Source organism: Arvicanthis niloticus, chromosome 23 (assembly GCF_011762505.2).
Source record: "Arvicanthis niloticus isolate mArvNil1 chromosome 23, mArvNil1.pat.X, whole genome shotgun sequence".
Lineage (NCBI taxonomy): Eukaryota > Metazoa > Chordata > Mammalia > Rodentia > Muridae > Arvicanthis > Arvicanthis niloticus.
The window spans coordinates 31,949,069-31,969,295 of NC_133430.1; the positions used below are offsets into that span (position 1 = coordinate 31,949,069).

General features: G+C 38.7%; 1 protein-coding gene across 5 annotated transcripts in view; it reads right to left on the reverse strand.

The window, feature by feature from the left end:
- Lin52 (lin-52 DREAM MuvB core complex component) overlaps positions 1 to 20,227 on the reverse strand; it is a 102,115-nt gene that overhangs the window by 75,686 nt on the left and 6,202 nt on the right. For 4 of the 5 annotated variants that reach the window (XM_076921692.1, XM_076921691.1, XM_076921694.1 and 1 more), the window contains exons 3-5: positions 19,491 to 19,528; positions 17,400 to 17,466; positions 14,417 to 14,500 (exon numbers count right to left, since the gene is read on the reverse strand). In XM_076921692.1, coding sequence (XP_076777807.1) covers positions 14,417 to 14,500; positions 17,400 to 17,466; positions 19,491 to 19,528 — 189 coding nt within the window. Of the gene's footprint in view, positions 1 to 14,301; positions 14,323 to 14,416; positions 14,501 to 17,399; positions 17,467 to 19,490; positions 19,529 to 20,227 lie in introns of all 5 variants that reach the window. The other variant, XM_076921693.1, reaches the window with a different exon arrangement.

The following is a 20,227-nucleotide window of genomic DNA, read 5'->3' on the forward strand; positions in this document are numbered from 1 at the left end:
CTCTGTAGACCAGGCTGGCCTCGAACTCAGAAATCCGCCTGCCTCTGCCTCCCAAGTGCTGGGATTAAAGGAGCGCACCACCACTGCCCGGCATGTTTTATTTTCCTAATCAAGAGATTTCTCTAGCTATATAAAAACATACCTTTAACAAACTATTAATGTAGATGTAATGGTTGGAGACACTTTTCATTTATACCTGTCAATGGCATTATTTTTCTAGTACCCACAGCAAAATACCTTGTATTCTTTTATAAAATCTCATGCAATGTCATTTCTTCCCAGATTATGTTTTCAACACAAACCAGCAGATAAAACAAAGGGATTAAAATTTTACCTAAAACAAGAAATATTGTCAGGTTGAAATCTCTAGCTTATCAATAACTAAACATAAGAAACCAGCAAAAACAGAATATGCCTATTTATTTCCACATGAACACAATCCTAAATTTAAAGCCTAGGAAGGAATCAACTTCCCTAAACCCTATTGGAATTATTGTTTAAAAGAAATCTGATAAATCTTTCCTGTTTTATCTTTCCAACAAATGGTTGCAGTTCTGCTCCAAGCTGACAGGCATTCTCAGTGGCTGGTGGCTTTTACTGTATAGTTAATACTAAGCATTTAATTTTCCAACTACAAGCAAGACAGCTCAAAACATAAAGCTTGACAAAATTGACCAACATTTGCAAAGATGCACATGGCTTTTATCCCAGCATTTGGGAGGCAGAGGCAGGCAGATCTCTGAGTTAAGACCAGCCTGCTCTACAGAGTGAGCTCCAGGACAGCCAGGGCTACACAGAGAAATCCTCTAGAAAAACAAACAAAAAACCTCCCAAAACAAAGATGCTTCTTTATGTTTTTAAAAATGTATTTATAGTCTAAAATGTTTGCATGCGTGCGTTCGTGCGTGCATGCATGCATGAATGCATGTATGTATGTGCATGTCTGAAACTAGTACCAGAAGAGATCATCAGATCCTCTGGAATTCAAGTTACAGGTGAGCTGCCATGTGGGTGCTAGAAACTGAGCTCAGGTCCTCCATAAGAGCAGCAAGTGCTCTCAGCAGCTGAGGCATTTCTCTACCCTGTTTTGGGTTATTACTGAGACAGTTGTCTTGCAATCTTCCTCCATTAATCTCAACAGTGCTGGTATGACAAGAGTGTATGCCACAAAAGACACCAACCAAATCATCTCTTGCCCCTGACCTAACAGTTTTACACTCCTTTCTCTCCCAGACTTCTACTTCTGCAAGATCATGCTAAAGTTGGAAAACAAACCTATCATTTTTTAACCTCAGCAGTCATTGTGAAAGCTGACCAACGGCTTTTAATCGGCAAAATGACTCTTATTTAGAAAGTCTATCAAAGAATTTAAAAATTCTCAGAAAAACAGGGAATGAGTCTTTTAAATAACTTCAATTATTTTTAAAATGGTATCTCAATTTCCTTCATTTTAACAGTATTTCCCCTAAATAATATAAAATCACTTACAAAAGAAATGAAATATATTTGTATTTCCTTCCTGACATTTGTCTGTGTTCCTACTCTCAAAACTAAAAATAAAACTTATTTTATGTTTTCTTTTTTAAAAATATATTTATTTATTGGGCAAGGTGTGATATCACATATGTTTTGTATATGTGTACATGTATGACATCCTGCATGTACGGAGGTCAGAGGAATATATACCTGCAGGAGTTGGCTCTCTTCTACTGTGGAGGGTTCCAGGGACCAAACCTAGGTTGCCAGACAACAAGCACAGTCACTCACTTAGCCACCTCACTGACCAACGTTCTGCTTTTTATGCTTGGAATTTTCCTTACGTGCAAGGATTTCCTGTCAGTGGATGTTCTTTGATGCTTTAGCATTGTTTTTAATGGCTGCATTAACCTTTAAGGATACAGAACAGTTTACTTGGTTATTCCTCTAATTTCCATGGACCTGTTTTGTCTTTCTGTGATTACAGCAGTGGGGACTGAACCCAGGGACTAAAACTCTTATCACTGAGATTCATCACACACACTAGTTCTTCTACATATACATCTTCTTAGCTAGCATATATTGTAGAATTATACAAAATGATACTTTGAAAGCAATCTATCCTAATTGATTTATGCCCGGCCTGCTCTCTATCCTGCCCCTCCACCCCAAATCAGAAGGGAGCAAAAGACCAGAAGCATTTTATGGCAAAATCCTCTTTGTGAGTAAAACCATTTCTGAGGCAATGTTGGGTTTATAAAATAACTTGACTAATGGATAAAAGATATGAATGCTTATAAGCCTTAAAGGTAATTTAAGGATTTGTGAATCCTAATTTGTTAACCAAGGGAAAAAAAAACCGGAATGTTTTCTTTCCCATTATCATAATACATTTTTAAACAAAATACTTGAAAGCTAAATTGACAATTTCTAATTATGAGAAATAACCTTGATCCTTTCAAAGTGGGGATTCTAGACTTTATACTGTATTATTATCTAAACAGGAATGCCACGATAATGAATATGGTGAGATGTTCTGGTAATGCATGAAACAAAAGAAATAAGGTTAAGTTTTGAATGGTATTTGAAAAAAAACAAACAAACAATTTATCAGCCATTTTTATAGTTCCTTTGAATCAGGTTCCCTGGATTTATTTTTTAGGTTATACTAATTTAAATGTATCCCTTTTTTCCCCCCTGCAAGACATAGTCACAGGTGACCTGAAATCCAACAGACAGTAAAGCCTGCCTGCTCTTGAATTCCTGATGCCTCTCCTTCCACCTTGAGTCATTAGACATGTACACTGCATGTCCAGATCAGAACTTATGCTTTCTTTATTCTCCAGCCTTAACAACAGATATGATCAATACATATGAAAATGAAGTTTACTTTCACAGTTGTTTTTGTCTATCACTGACAATGAAAAAAAAATTCTAATTCTTGATGTTAGAAGGAAGGGAGAGGTGGAAAGTGCCTTTCTGGGAGATGAGATGCCCGTGTATTTTCTCTAAGTACACAGAAAATACAGTCTTCACTCTTAAGATGAACTAAACTGGTGCAGATAAAATACAAAGATAGCTATGCAGCAATATTTTGGTGCCAGTTATTGTCACTTCAAATTTAAATTTCTAAACCTTTTCTAGCTAGTAAAAACTTATCTACCATGTATATAACTCATGTGTTATGACACGTAAACAAGAGTGCTGTTTTCATAATCAATCAGTAGAATTCAGTCTGAAAATGACTCTTATTCATTTCTAAAAAGTAAAGACAAAAGGTATTTTGTCTACAAAAAGACACAGAAAAGAATGAGATGACTTTTGCTGTTGTTAATCAAGCATCTTGTCTCCCTTTCTGACTTCCTCATATTAACAGACTAACAGCGTGAGAGTCTGGATGGGCCTCGTCTAGCACATCGTTTGTCTAGCATGCACGAGGTCTTGAGTTCAGTCTCCATGTCACATAAATGACCGGGTACGGTGGCACTCACAGGTAATCTAGTATTCATCAGGATTAAGTTCAAGATCCTTCTTGGCACACCCAGAGTTTGAGGTCAGCCTCAGCTACAAACTGCTTCACACAAAACAAAGCAAACAAACCCTATCGTGATGTATTCTAATCTCACCTTACCTCCTAACATGAACCCAGACACCTGCCCATTCTGGACTAATACAAAGCTTGAAGACACACTCTCTGTGCTATGTCCTCTGTTCTCATGTCCCTTAGAGCCTCATCCTTAACTTCCTGCCTTTGGTCTCTCAAAATCCATCCCATCCTACATTAACCGGTACCTCCTACAGGTGGTGTGTGTCTGTCCTATTAAAAGATCTTCAGTGACAAATTTTTGGAAGAGGAATATAAATATAGTGCCAGTTATGTTAGGAAAACATCTCAGGCCAGGAGGTGGTGGCTCCTGTCTTTAATCCCAGCAGTGAATCTCTGTGAGTTTGAGGCCTGCCTGCTCTACAGAGTGAGTTCCAGGACAACTAGAGGTACACAAAGAAGCCCTGTCTCAAACAAACAAACAAACAAACAAACAAAAACAATGATACAAACAAAAACCTAGGCAGGTATCTCTGTGCATCTATATGGGCAAGTATAAAACCATGTACTAAAGAAATAAAAGGAGCCAAGAGACATGAAACGGTTATAGCAGTCACCTCTTGGTGATAAGTTATGGTTGTCACTTCATTCTGTCCTAGCCTTAGTTCTATCATCTGGAGTCCTTGGAAACTCGCTTCTATCACTCACACCATTCTTCTGAACACAGCCATCGCTTCCTAACTTTCAAACTCCTGGAATGTGCTCCCTTCCATTTCTACCCACGAAGATTCTACATGTTCTTTAAAATTCATTTCCATTGGTGGTGGTGGGGTGTGTGTGTGTGTGTGTGTGTGTGTGTGTGTGTGTGCGTGCGTGTGTGTGTACACCCACAGGCCCACATGCAGAGTCAAGATAACTTTAGGTGTTCTCTTCTGTCATTCTCTGTAGTAAAAATTCTGGAATTTTGCTTTCTTTAAAAAAAAAAACCACAGAAATGTAAGAATGTGCTTTCATTTTAATTCCAGGTGTAGGGATATAGGGCTGCTTTGGGCCGTCTGCTGCAGCTGACAACGCTCTACCAGAGGCATGGTTTTGCTAGCTCCAGACAGTTTCTGCAATTGTGTGACATTTGGAATTCTGGGAACTTTTCAGAGGGTACATAAAAATGCTAGAGGAGGGGTTGTTGGCCATGGGTACGAGGTTGGATGTAGTTTGTTAGTAATCATACTCAAAGAAGAAACAAAAGAAGAAAAAAATTAGATTCAGGGATCTCTCTCTCTTCCCTCTACCCTTTCTCTTCTATCTAGTGCTAGGGAAGAAATGGGGAGGGTACATAAAGGACAGGAGGGGGGAGAAGAACCCACAGAGTGGCAAAGACCAGCTGCAATGCTCTGCCTTACTAGTCTCTTCACACAGCGTGCATGAACATGAAGCTGGCCACTGATGGTACGGAGAATTCTCAGTATCTCCGGTTTCTCCCATTTAATACTGGGTTACAAACACATGTGGCTGTGGCTGAGCCTGGCTGTTTATGTGGGAGCTGGGGATACTTAGTCAACAAGTGCTCTTATCCACTGAGCCATCTCAAGTCTTAGCCGCCCCCCACCAAAAACAACAACAACAACAACAACAACAAAAACAACCCCCAAACCCAGAGCTTCCCTGGTTAGCCCTGGCTGTCCTGGAATTCCCTCTATAGTCCAAGCTGGCCTAAAATTCAGAGAATCATAAAAGTATGGGCCATCACCACCCAATGCTTCAAACACTGCTACTATGTTCCTTTTCCTTGTCTAGGGCAAACATCAGTACTGAGCACCTGACTTCTCTGAAAACAGAATCCTCGGTTCAGTGGTTCTAGACAGGCCCAACTGATCAATTCATATTGACATATAAAAGGAAGCCTATCTGTTCTTCCTGTAGCAACTCACACAACTGCCCTATCTCTCAGAACAATTACTGCTCTGTAGCCTTAGAGCCCATGTTTCTAAGGCTATTACGAGTCATTCTTTAGCATCCCTGTCCCTCCTCATTGGATGTGCACAGTGAAGGAATGGTATTTTACTCAGCCTCAAGTCCCAGCTAGAGCCTGTGTGACATCAATAGCTGCTGGATGGGACACATTTTTTTCTTTCTTTCTCTTCTTATCTGATTGTTCAAAATGGCTTAATGTTTGAAAATCTTATTTTAAAATACTTTAATTTTTCTTAGGACTATCAGCCCAAGTTTATTCTACCAATTTTAGATAAAATTCTTGTTCTCATTTAACATGGCATTGCCTAATAGTGCAGGCTAGCACAGCAGAGTCCAAGACTTCAAGAAAGACTACAGTAAGGGAGGCACACAGCTGAGGGCACTAAGACCGTTCTCAGAGCCTTTATCCATGGGGGTCTGGGTGGGGTGGGGTGGGGTGTGTGAACTGAACAATCACACCTTTGGAATGTTAAAGATCCAACCTCCATAATGCAGTGCAAAATATTACTTTGGATAATAAACTAAAAGACTCTGAGCATCAAAAATATACATTGCTCCAAAAAGGAAATGAACTTTAAAAAATAAGACAGAACAATGGGGGAAAAAAAAGAAAGAATGAAAAGAAAAGGGGGAATGTTAGGCAAACTGTCTGGTAAAGCCCACAAAAACTGCTTTACCCAAATTAAAAACCCAGTTCAAGCAGTATGGCCAGAATTAGAAGTACTGTAAGACCTATGCTGCCATCTAGAGGTTACATATGAGACGATTTTTTTTCCTGTTCTCCAAGGACACAGTAGTAGTACTGAATAGGTCTTATTATAAAAGCCAGAAAAGAAACCTTGACACCAAAGAATTCCTAGAGTGTAGAGTCACAGTTATTCTTTCCTTCAATCACAGATTAAAATTAGAATTCAACAGAGCTAGCTATCCTTAGAGCTGGAAATTGAGGTCCATGCCTCTAAAGCCTAATACCTGGCAAGTGGAAGTAGGAAAACTGTCTTGAGTTCAAAGACAAGCTGCTTATACAGCAACATCCTGTCCCATAAGCAAAAAAAAAAAAAAAAAAAAAAAAAAAAAAAAAAAAAAACAAACAAACAAACAAAAAAACAATAAGCTCTCCATACAGTTAGCTACTTTGCAAACACTCACACCTACAGAACACTAATACAAGAGTTCAGAAGCATTCATTCATTTTTTTCTCTGGTACAACCACTTTATATCATACACTGGTACAAACTTCAACAATGTAATTAACTGAGTGAATTAACAAGTTCAAATGGGGGGCTGTCCAGATACCTTGGTAGTAATGAACTCATAATATATTACTTGATTATACACTATTATGATCTGGTTTGGTTCCCAGTACCTATAGCAAGTGGCTCACAATGACCTGTGACAGCAGTTCTGGGGGATCAATAATTCTAGACTCTTTGGGCACTCAGAAGCATGCATGCATACACATATGCAATTAAAACTGAAATAAATCTTTTGCAAGTTCAAAATGAAGTCTCAATTATTGTTTTTTTTACATAAAATGTTGCTTTTTAAAACTCTAAGAATGTAGCCAAATAACAATCTTACTCAAACTGCTATAGGAACAAGCATGATTAAAAATTATCTACGAACACACCACAGTCTTTAACACCATCCTAAATGCTTTCTGCCGAAGATCAGAAAGACAAAAAGGACATCTACTCTTACTACTCCTGTTCACCACTGTGGTGAAATTTCTAACTAAGGTAAGAAAGTAAAACAAAATCATCCCCATTTGCAAATAAGGAATCTGCACATAGACAGTCTTATGGCTAGGCATGTATACTTGAATACGAAGCACATGAAAACGTGTAAGCATTCATCATCACTGGGCAAATGAAACACAAACCCCTAGGATAGAAGTAATGATTTTTTAAAGGACAATAATGAATATTAGCATAAACCCCTCCACTGCTGGTGGAAGTATAAAATGGTTCATCCTGCTTGGAAACAATTCCTCAAAAAGTGAGATACAGTGCCATCATAGGACCCTAGTTATAAACACAAGAAATGAGAATGCATGTCTACACAAAAACTTACAGATGATTTGTCATAGCACCATTGTCTGTCTATCTAGTCAAACAGTAGTCACAACAAGTGCCCCTTGACTGGTGATACAATGTGACAGACCTACCCAAAGGAATACTACTTGGCCATGCAAAAGGGATTGATACATGCTATGACACATATGAACACTGGAAATACTATTTTGGTAAAAGAATTCAGGGCTGGAGGGGCCTGTGTAATCTAGCAGTGGAACACTTGCCTGACAAGTGTACAGACTCTGAGTCTGATACCCAGGACTTCAAATAGGAGATGATAGAGATAAGAAAGAAAGATTAAAACAAGACTGAAGTCACAGACACGACACACTACATGATTGCAAAGTAGGCAAATCCATACTGACATAAAAAGATTAGTGGTGGCTGAGCCCCTAGGAGCTTGAGAAGAAATGAAGTCCAGAGCCTGGGAGTAGTGATGAAAATACCCTAGAATTGACTGCTGCAGACATAAGTGTTCAGTTTAACTAGGTGAATTACAGGCAATATGAACTGCAGCTCAATAAAGCTGCTACAACAACAAAACCTCAAATGCATCAGAATACCAAGGTTTAGCTTTAGCTGCAAAGAGAAGACTCTCAAATTTCCAAATTTATACAACCTATTTTTAATTATTTCCAAATTAACCAATAAGTAGATCATTTGCATGAATATCGAAAAACTTGCCACCCTCAGAAACAAAAATACCTTCAGAAACAAGAAACAAATCAGGAAAGGGTAAAAATTGCAGAGAATCAGCAGTAAGATTCTCAGCAATTAAATGGGTCTTAGGCATAAAGGCAACATCCTACTGTTGAAATTTACAGGGCAGAATCAGTACCACACCCACATCAAAATGGTGATGAGGCAGGGTTCAAGTGGACACAGTCAAACAACTAACACACTTCATGTTATATGTAATACACACACACACACAAATCACAAGATCTTCAAACACTACTTCTCATAACTAAAACACCAATTACCTAAAACTAGAGCAATTTCAGAAACTGTCATCTTTTGAGTCTGAAGCAATGAGCTTCATTAGATACAGTGTGTCATTCCTCTAAGGGTGCCAATAATTGGCCATTCCATCATTCCACCAGCAAACATTACACCCTGAGCTTTATGTCAGTTGACCCATACACTACAAAGCCAGCCTCAAAAATGACTCTGTTTTAAAAAAATTACATTACTAAATTACATTTAGTCCAAGAGCTAAAACAAACATAACAAGTCCCAAGAACTACAAAAGTACCTTAAAAATGAAAGGAATCTATAAAAAGTTATTGTATTCTAAAACCTGTACTCCAAAAGAGTTATCAAACAGATAACCATGTATCAAATCAAAGGATAGAGTAAGATTCACCTTCCAAAAGATACAATCTAGTCACTGTCAGCACTACAAGGTTCTTGTTATTTCTATACTAACACTTAAATATACTGCGAACTAACAATGATGTTTTGAGGCTAAATGGTTTTTTTTTTGCATTTTTCATCTCATCATCTTCACCAGGGCAGATATTTGCATGGAAACAGTATCACTGGTCCCCAGGACCCATCAGTTCCTACTGCTTATTTTTTACCCTTGTCACCCTTTCAATTAATGTAGGAGAGAACACTCAGACATCAAAATGCTAGATTAAGATGTCAAGTGAAGCCGGCCGGTGGTGGCGCATGCCTTTAATCCCAGCACTTGGGAGGCAGAGGCAGGTGGATTTCTGAGTTCGAGGCCAGCCTGGTCTACAGAGTGAGTTCCAGGACAGCCAGAGCTACACAGAGAAACCCTGTCTCGGAAAAAAAAAAAAAAGCCAAAAAAAAAAAAAAGCCAAAAAAAAAAAAAAAGATGTCAAGTGAAGGAGAGGACAAAAAAAGATGTTTTTATGCAAATACACTCTATACATTAAACTAAAGAGACTGTATCCAAGAAGTCCAATACAGTATCAATGTAATCTTTTTCATTTCTAACGTAAAGCATTTTCTTACCTCAACTAAATTCACTATGGTCAAGGAAAATAGGAATGAGTTACAAAGTACAGTTACAGAAGCTGAAACAGGCTCAGTTATAAACTAAAACATAATTTTTAAGAATCTCTGCTGTGTTTACCCTACCCACACTGGCAGGAAAACAGTCTTTGCTATTCAGTTTAAATTCAGTGATTAAAGCCACGTATAGTGGCTCACACCTTTGATCCCAGCGTTTGAGAGGCAGAGGTGGGCTGATATCTGTAAGTTTGAGGCCAGCCTGGTCTACAAATTGAGTTCCAGGATAGGCAGGGCTACACAGACAAACCCTGTCTCAAAAAAAAAAAAAAAAAAAAAAAAAAAAGTTCAGTGATTAAGATGACTTAGTTGACTATAACCCCAGTCCCAGTGTCTTCAGTTCTTAGAAACACAAATACTTAGCAGTAAGGATGACTCAGTGAGTAAGCAAACACACTATCAAACCTAATGACTTTAGTTTAATTCTCTGGAACCCAAACTAACAGAAAAAGAATCAGCTCTCCCAAGTTGTTCTCTGACTGCTGTACAAATGTGTGCATAATGAAATTAATTAATCAATTGGAGAATTACAAACACTTGCATTTATCCACCACCAAAGATGACATTACATAAACTACCAATATTAAAAAGGTACAATTCAATGTGACGCTCCGCAGCTTTCATCCGAAATGCCTACTCTAACTGTCCAGAAAGTCATCCAAGTGTACAGACTGGGTCTGCTTAATTTTAGTGTATAATATTTTTCTTTCCCTGCAAGGTTTTTGTTTTGTTTTGTTGTTTTGTTTTATGAGACAGGGTTTTTCTAGCAGCACTAGATGTCCTGGAATTCTCTATGTAGATCAGGCAGGTCTTGAACTCAACAGCAATCTACCTGCCTCTGCCTTTCAAATTCTGGGACTAAATGCTTGCACCAGTATTTGCAAGATTTTTTTTAAATAATAAAATTTATAAAAAGTTAAAATTATATTAAGAACAGTTAATAGTAATAATGCTTTAATTGTGGATTTTTATACTATGAAAATCCAATAAAATAGACTTCATTGATTCTTAGTGAACAAATTCATTATTCTGAAAACTAGTAAGAAAAACAAGACATTTATCTTTTCCATTCTAATGGGAACAACTTTTGAGGCCATCAAATCACTTCTTCTTTATAAGAAAATTCAAGCTGGAGAGATGGCTCAGTGGTTAACAGCACTGACTACTCTGCCAGAGGTCCTAAGTTCAATTCCCAGCACCCACATGGTGGCTCACAGCCATTTGTAATGTGATTCAATGCAATCTTCTAGTGTGTGTCTGAAGACAGCTGCAGTGCACTCATATAAATAAAAAAAAATAAATCTTTAAAAAAAAAGAAAATTCAAGATAATAAGAAGGGATGACAGAATAAGATTATCACAATCTTACAACTTTTATTGAAATCATGTATCTGGACAGTAACCAAAGGCTGCTACTGTGGGTAAAGGTCAATGAAGAATAGACAGGCTGGCAATACCTGGATCAACTATGGATCCTAGTGTTAACTGAAAAGAGATAAGCAGACAATAACCTTAGATAGACACAGCACCTATAAAATATTCTTGCCAAAATTAAAATAAAAAATGAAACCTGTATCGATGCAAGCTTCCAAATCTAACCTCCATGAAATAAAAAGATTGGATAGTCATGGATACATTCATAAGTATGTCTTCTAGGATATAATCAACAAAATACAGAATGTGGCAGATTCTAAAACAATTCACTAAATTTAGCAAATAGCAAGGAAAAAAAAAGGTCTAACTAGGTAACAGACTAAAAGAGAATATCAATTAAATATAGCTTGTAACATTTATGTAGATAATGAGTAAAGGAAACTGTATTATGTATAGTTATTTGTAATTTAACCAGGAAAATCTGAACCATGACTGGGCAGTTTAAGATACTAAGTAGCTTGTTAAAACTTTTTAGGCATAGTGGTACAGGTCTGCAGTGCAACTCCTTGGGATGTTGAGACAGAAGAGTCATGCATTTGAGAGCATCCTAAGCAACATTACCTCCTCCCTACTCCTGCCAAAATAGCCCAGGCTGGTCTGGAACTCACTCTATGGCTCAGAGGACTGGCCTCAAACTCATACTCCTTCTGCCTCAGACTTCGAAGTGTTGTATTACAGGTGTGTACCACTATGCCTGGCCCGTAGGACTCCTTTAAAAGAATAACAATGGAAATGTGGTTATAATGTTTTTAAAGCCTTAGCTTTTAGAAACATAAGTGAAGCTACTTGGCACTAGTGGTAATACAGGGCATTGGACTTGCTTTAGAATGCTGTGACATTATGAGAGGCTACTTATTCTAAGTGAAACCAAATTGGACATATGCTGATTACAAAAACTGGGTCAGAGGCATGAGCTTACTATTCTGTTCTCTACTTTAGTCTGTTCAGGGTTTTTTCTGTAATAAAAAATAGAAAAAATATTTTTCTCAGCAGACAATGATTACACAGAATACAGAAATTTCAGCTACAACTAACTAGAGATGGCACAGCTAAAAAATAAGTTTGGTAACAGCATCTTCTTGATATGACAAGCGTAATGTTTACTGCATTAAAAATCACATAGATAAAAAAACACATAGATAAGGCATTGATTAAGATGATTACAGCACTTATAATCTAATGTGAAAAACGAAAGGAGTCCTAGCCCATGCAAGCCACCCAGTCATGAACGTAAGAACCACAGATCAGCCTTCTCTTTATAAACCTTCGCCAGCCATACCACACTTAGTATAATTAATTCTGCCAAGGCATAAACTTTAATGCAAGAAATAAGTCACCACAGCACAGCGGAGAGGGAGGAGAGGATCACTTAAGAGTTCTAACTTAAGTAGTTTATTATTGTACATTCCTTGATTCCTGAAGGGATTGAAAATGTTTTTGGTTAAAGAAACCCAACTCAACTGGAGTTGTGCCTCTGTGGTGGTGGAGCACTTGCTGTAGGCCCTAGGTCTGATCTCCAGCAGGAGCATGGGAAAAGCCAACAGCAGATGACAATAATGGAAAGGGAAGCTTAGAAATGACAATGTTGAGGTTAAATGTTGAACTTGAGAGTGACAAACCAAAGACGTCAACAGTCACCACAGGCGGTGCATGCTCTAAAAAACCAGTTACAAAGCTATGCAATTCTCCAAACAGTTACAAAACTGGAATTTTTAAAGGAAATTACAGATTAGATTAGGAGCCTAAAGAGGTACAGCTTGAGAACAAGGTTCCGACCACTGTACTGATAATAACTATCTCTTCTTTCACTTACAAAGTAAGAATTTTCTCTAAAACCTATTCTAATGAATGTCATATGAGAAGAGAGAGTATATAAAGAAGTCATCTTTAAGATTTCTTTGGTTTCTTGCTCTGCGGGCCTTAAACTCATGCTAGTATGTCAGCACTCTGAGTGCTAGCACTGCGGTCATATTTCTAGGAATGCACCACCATACTCACTTCAAACTTTTTTTTAATAAAAGCATGGACTAAACCCAGAGCCTCCTCTATACTAGGCAAGCACTCTAGTACTGAGGACTACTACTAGCCCGAAGAAATAAACTCCGTTGTTGTTTTGATTTTTGAGATAAAGCCTCACAAAATAGCTCTAATTACCCTTAAATTCACAGGTTCTCCAGTCTCTGCTTTCTGTGTTTTGGGATTAAAGATGTGAGCCATGATGTCAGTATTCAAAGGAATAATTTTAAAACAAAGGGCATATGGACACAAATGAGAAATTTTTTGAAAAAATGTTTTACATTTAATTGTGTGTGGTTGGTGTGTGTGTGTGTGTGTGTGTGTGTGTGTGTGTGTGTGTGTGTATGCATGCACTGTTGAACTTGAGTCATCAGGCTTGGCACCTACCATCTTTACCCACTGAGCCATCTTGCGAAACAAAGCATTATTCATAGCTGCAACTGTGTTCTTGGTCTTTCATATATCCCTTCCCTCTCATTCCATGCAGTCTGTGTCAGACCAATCCCTCTAAACTCTATCTGGACCCAGGACGCAGGCCTGGTGCCTCCGGGCACTCATGCTATTGTCAAACAACTGGCTCAAACACAATTATGTGAGCTGGTGCAGAGCAGCTAACATCTCTCCCAGCAACTATCTTCTGGAACATCTAGTGAAAACACTTCCTTCCTTTAGGAATCATGAGACTCAGAGCCACAATTGGATCTCTTTTTGCTCCCCTTGCTTAGGGCTGAGAAAAAAACTAGCAGCAGCAGCAGCAGGAGCAGCAGCAGCAGCAGCAGCAGCAAGGCTCAAGGCCTAACTGCATGAGGAAAATGAAGCCTAGATACACAGAATCGAGAATAAGAACACACACCACTGACATCACTAAGAGCCACAAATCTAGACAATCTCCCGGCTATCTGCACCCCTGGACTTTTAACACACTAACGTGAACTGACAAAGTCTCTCTTCAGATTGAGCTCGCTTCAGTCGTGTCATATCACTTATAACCAAGAGTTGTGTACTTCACAAAGAATTTCTACCAGAATATTCTAGCATATTCTGACACAAAAGGTACAAATTTGGCCGGGCAGTGGTGGCGCACGCCTTTAATCCCAGCACTTGGGAGGAAGAGGCAGGTGGATTTCTGAGTTCAAGGTCAGCCTGGTCTACAGAGTGAGTTCCAGGACAGCCAGGGCTACACAGAGAAACCCTGTCTCGAAAAATGAAAAAAAAAAAAAGGTGCAAAGTTACACTGAGTTCTTACCTTCAGATGGCTTGTCTTTGCCTTAGTAAAAGGAAAATTATATCTTCATGAGCTATAACTAGAATTCATTATGGAATATACACATATATCCCTATATCATTAATCATGTACTCACACTCATCCAGGCCCAGCTGGTAGGCCAGGTTCTGTAGGCCTCGGACCTTCTCCATCAGATTAGCTGTAGTGAGACTCCCCAGTTCTGAAATAAAAGACTTTATTTCAATACCACCTCTCTCTACTCCTCTCAAGTAACAGTTGGTTTGGGTTGACAGTTCTTGTAATAAACTGCTTCAAGCTGCACTGGGAGTCCATACACTGAAGGTCAGAACAGTGGCCTGGCATGCAGGAAGCCCTGGACTTGATCACTAGCACAGTGAGAGGAGGATTTCAAGCTTAAATCCCTTCCTGAATAAGTACAAGACAGAACCTTTCTTCTTTCTTCTCCTCCAATTTCATAAACTGTTCAGCAAAAAGAGTACAGATTTCTACCTCTGCAAAACACCTTGGTATTAATACTTAACAGTTTAAGTGGGTTTTTCCAACAGTTTTAAATGTATGTAATGTGTATGTGCACGCTACTGCCTGTGTGTCAGAGAGCAAGCTGAAGGAGTTGATTCTCTCCTATCATGTGGGTTCTAGAAAGCAAACTCGGGTCGTCAGGGCTGGGAAAAAGTTCCTTTATAGCTGAGTCATCTCACCTGCCCAAGGACCCATCAGAACATCCACTTTTGCCTGTCATACAAAATGAACATACCAATAAAACATGAAGCCTTACAGTGTGACATGTCACTGAGAAAACCTTGCAGACACATCTTGGTCACGTAAAATAGATGTCTCCATTTCTAAACCCCATGTTTCCTATGCGATTACACATAATCACTAGTAGGAGCAACAGAACACTGTTCATCACGTTCCCAACTGCAGAAAACAAAAACTAAATATAAATCCAAATTTCCCCTTCAAATCCTATTTTCCTTATTTTGTTTTCAATTAATTACACTCTCCTCCCAGATTTTACTTACTTAAAATAAAGATTACTCCCCAGATTTTCATTTAGACAGCACCTAATTCCTTGTTTAAACTAGAAGTCAGTTTACATACGCGATGTCTCACTAAACAGTTAACGTTTTCTTAAGAAACACATGTGCATCATTTATTACATAGATACTTGAGCCTGACATGCCTTTAGGACGTAATTTTTCCACGAGTTAAAAGGAATCAGCATTTAGACATGCAGACAGTGAATAACAACAACAACAACACCCTTACTAAACTTCCTTCATAAAATTATGAAGGAAGGCCCGGTTAGGTGTGATAATAACCACACTTCTGAAAGTGCAGAAAGGAGCTCTGGGACTCCTGTATCATCCTGCAGTCTCACCTGCATCTAGCATATGTGACTTTCTTGACTGGTTCAGCTGCTTAAATAGCTCAAGAATCCCAAATTTTTGCCTTAATTTCAGCCCTATTACTTTACTACCTCATGAATCTCAACACTGTAAGAATGATTTTTTTAAAAAAAGAACAAAGTCAGCCAGGCAGTGGTGGCACACACCTTTAATCCCAGCTCTTGGGAGGCAGAGGCAGGCGGATTTCTAAGTTCAAGGCCAGCCTGGTCTACAGAGTGAGTTCCAGGACAGCCAGGGCTACACAGAGAAACCCTGTCTCAGAAAAACCAAAAAAAAAAAAAAAAAAAAAAAAAAAAAAAACACAACCCAAAGTCATATAATTAACTTTTAATTTCATTCTGAAATGAACTAAATCATTTATCAAAAAACAGTATTCTTCATAAAAGAAACTGAAAGGACAGAAAGACAGAGAGAAAGAGAGAGAGAGAGAAAGAAAGAGAGAGAGAGAGAGAGAGAGAGAGAGAGAGAGAGAGAGAGAGAGAAAAGCACTACAGCAGTGGTTTGCAACCTTCCTGATGCTAGGACCCTTTAATACAGCTCCTCATGTTGTGGTGACCCCCAACCATAGAATTATTTTCATTGCTACTTCATAGCTGTAATTTTGCTACTGAATTGTAATGCATATATCTGATACGCAACTCCATGAAAGAGTCATTTGACTCCCAAAGGGGTCTCGACACCCAGGTGGAAACCACAGCACTAAGGGGTTGTCATTTAATAGTACTATTGGCAATAAAAGGGACTTCTATTACAGTGAAGAGCAGACTTTAAAAGATCAGAATTTAAACTTTATAGGCTTGTAAATACTGGTTATTTTATTTCCAAACCTTGGTTTTTATCATACCTAACAGGGCCTTCATAATTCTGAGAGAAATTTATGTAAGGGTTTTGGGTTTTTTTGTTTTGTTTTGTTTGTTTGTTTTGTTTTGGTCTAATATAAGCATTATACAAAATTAAGTTAATATTAAGAAGAAAAAAAGTGAAAAAGTCCATGATGGATTCTTGAACTGGCTGCATTTCTACACATGCAAAAAGTAGAGAAAAGCATTCCAGGGGCTGGAGGGATGGCTCAGCGGTTAAGAGCACTAACTGCTCTTCCAGAGGTCCTGAGTTCAATTCCTAGCAACCACATGGTGACTCCCAACCATCTGAAATGAGATCTGCTGCCCTCTTCTGGTGTGTCTGAAGACAGTGACAGTGTACTCATATAAATGAAATAAATCTTTAAAAAAAACCAACAACATTCCAGTCAGATATGAAGAACTATGAAGACAGAAAAGGAGGCAGAGTGAAGCCAAGAACACTGCAGGGAGCACTGACAGAAGCTGCCCACAGATTTGTGGAAGGACATAAACACAAGAGTAAATGTTAGAGGACAAGCCAGGCTTCGTGGCTGTCCACAGTCCCAAGTACCCAAGGGCTGAGAGAGAGAGACCACTCATGAGCTCAGAGACGAAACTGAGCACTGGAAAGAGACACAATTAAAACAACAACAAAACCAAGCCAGATGGTGCGGTGCAGGTCTTTAACCCTAGTACACAGGAGGCAGAGGCAGGCAGAACTCCAAGTTCGAGGGCTGCCTGGTCCACGACAGCTAGGGTTAGAGAAATCTTGTCTTGAAAACCCAAACCAAACCAAACCAAACCAAGCCAAGAAAGAAAGAAGATAGTAGACACCAGTATCATGTACCTTTCAACATATCGATATCATCACGTTCTATTTCAGCCATCCATTTCGGTGGAGAGCTTGTGATGGGCTGTCAGAAAATAAGAATATATTCATTCAGACACATCTTTCTTATAAGAATGTTGTTTGTTACATAGCCTTCAGATTGTTTAAAAATCCTGGCAAACTGCAATCTTAAATATCCAGGGTTTGTGGGTAGAGAGATGGCTCATTGGGCAAAAGCACTGACTGTTCTTCCAGAGGATCTAGGTTTGATTCTCAGCACCCACAACCATCTGTGACCTCAGTCACTTGGGATCTAATGCCTTCTTCTGGCCTTCTTGAGCACCAGACACAAATATGGTACAAGCACATACATACATGCCAAATACCCACATACACCAAAACAAAAACAAACAAACTTTTAAAACCAAGTTTCTAGGTTGAAATTTTACTTCAAAAGGTCACTGCACAACATGCTTCTGCTCAGTTATAAGGCTGGGCTCAGGAAGGTAGCTGTGGATGAACTTCAGTGCGGTTATTATTACTATTTCATGCATCAGTTAGTTCAGCAATAAAATTACTTTAAATTCTGTTCTTATGAAAGTTTCTGACAGAAAGAATAAAAAATAAAAAAATCTCAACTCAAGTGGTAAAAGAATAAAATGGTTATCACTTGAGATTTCATTATTAGCTTTTTCTTCATTTATTTATTTGTGATGTGGGGGGAGAGGGAGAGTGGAGCATGCATGTGCCATACACAGGTATGTGGAGGTCAGAGGTCAACTTATAGAAGTTAGTTCTCTCCTTCACATAGGTCCCAGGGATTAAACTCAGGTCATCAGGCTTGACAATAAATGTTAACTGTTGAGCCACCTCACCAGCACAGAGTTCATGACTGTATTGTAGAAATTTTTAGAAATTTTCAGCATTTTAAATATCTTCTCATTTCTATAAGTAAATTTAAAATTTTAAGAACCCATTTGTAAGATAAGTAGCTTTCAAATCTAGTTGCATATAAGAATCACCTAGATAACTACAAAAAATAATGAATGTTAACGGACATAGTGGGATAAACAATCTGAGCAAAGACTGAGACAAAAAGGGTAACAAGTTCAAGGTCAGCCTCAGTTTTGGTGTTGGTTTGAGGAGAACAGCCCCTATAAGCACATATACTTGAACACTTAGTCCCTAGTTAGTGGAACTGATTGGGAAGAATTAGGGGGTGTGGCCTTGTTGGAGGCGATGTGTCACTCAGGATGAGCTGAGGTTTCTTGCGCTACATCTGCCTGCTGTCTGTGGATAAGAAAGCTCTCAGCTACTACTCCAGTGCCACACCTACCCGCCTGTTGCCATGTTCCTCACCCCTACCACGATGAGCTCTGACACTGTAACCAAACCCCCAATAAAATGCTTCTTTTTAAATAAGTTGCCTTGGTTATGGTGTCTCTTCACAGCAATATGACAATGACTGAGACAGCTACAGTGATATCATCTCCTTTCTCATCCCTGTGCAAAAACCAAACCTAGGTCACTAAGAGGGACTACTAGAAAGAACAGAGCTAATGAATTAAGAAACCACCACCGCCACAGACCAGAGTGATGGTACAGCAGGTAGTGAGCTTGCTGCCAAACCTGATGACCTGAATTCAAACCCCAGGAACTTCATACTAAAAAGAGAGAACCAACTCCTATATAAAGAAGGGTGGAGGCTTCAAAGTTATACTTGGGGTAAATAGCCTGGTATACAGAGTGAGTTCCAGGATAGCCTGGGCTACACAGAGAAACCCTGTCTCGGGAAAAAAAAAATAGTAAAAAAAAAAAAAAAAAAAAAAAAGAACACCAATGTTATATCAAGTATTTCAAATGTTTAACCTTAAAGCCTATGAGCTGAGCAAAGAGGCTAACGGACAAGGGGCAGAATGTCTAAATAAAGCATTTAAACAGAGAAAGGGATTATCAGTAGTTAACAGTATGATAATATAAACATATTTAAAAGTCTACAGTCAAAAATGATTAGAAAACTATGACAATAGTCTTAAAAATAAAGATTTGAGCTTTTTGCCCAAGAGCAATCTTTGGATAAACCTCTATAGACAGAAGCTATTTACTTACACTTTTGAAAGAAGCTGCAAATTCAGCAACACCTGGTACTAGAAAAGAAAAAAACAAGTTATTCATCCATGAAGCATTGTGTTCGGGCACTGAGGATTTAAACAATAAAGAAATGCTGGGCGGTGATGGTGGCGGTGGCTCAAGTCTTTAATCCCAGCACTCAGGAGGCTGACACAGGGGGATCTCTGTGAGTTCGAGACCACTCTGGGCTACAGAGCAAGTTCCAGGACAGCCATGGCTACACAAAGAAACTTTATCTGAAAAGAACAAAACCAACAAAACAAACCTAAAACCTAAAAACCAAAGTCTTGCCTTCAAGTAACTTAAAATCTAGAAAAGGGCAGAGTCTAGGTCATTAACATTACTTAAGTATCTCAGAAAACCACCAGGCAGTACCGGAAGACACAAACAAATACACAAACAGACAAACGCTCAGCTCAATGAGAATAGCCGGGCAGGAGAAGCTTCTCTGACAAACTAATGCCTCCTGCTTTAAAGGACCAGGATTTGGCCTGGAGAACAGTAAGCTATCTCTCACCAGAAAGTTTTAATTCCCTTTCCAGGGCTAGAGATTTAGACCAAGGGTAGAGTGCTTTTCTAGCAAGCACATGACCCTGGGTTTGATTCCCCAGGACTGCAAATAAATACATACATAATATAAATAAACTAAACATTCTTTTCAGTTGTTCTGTTTCATTTATTTACACGAATACCTCATGGATAGTATCACATTAAAA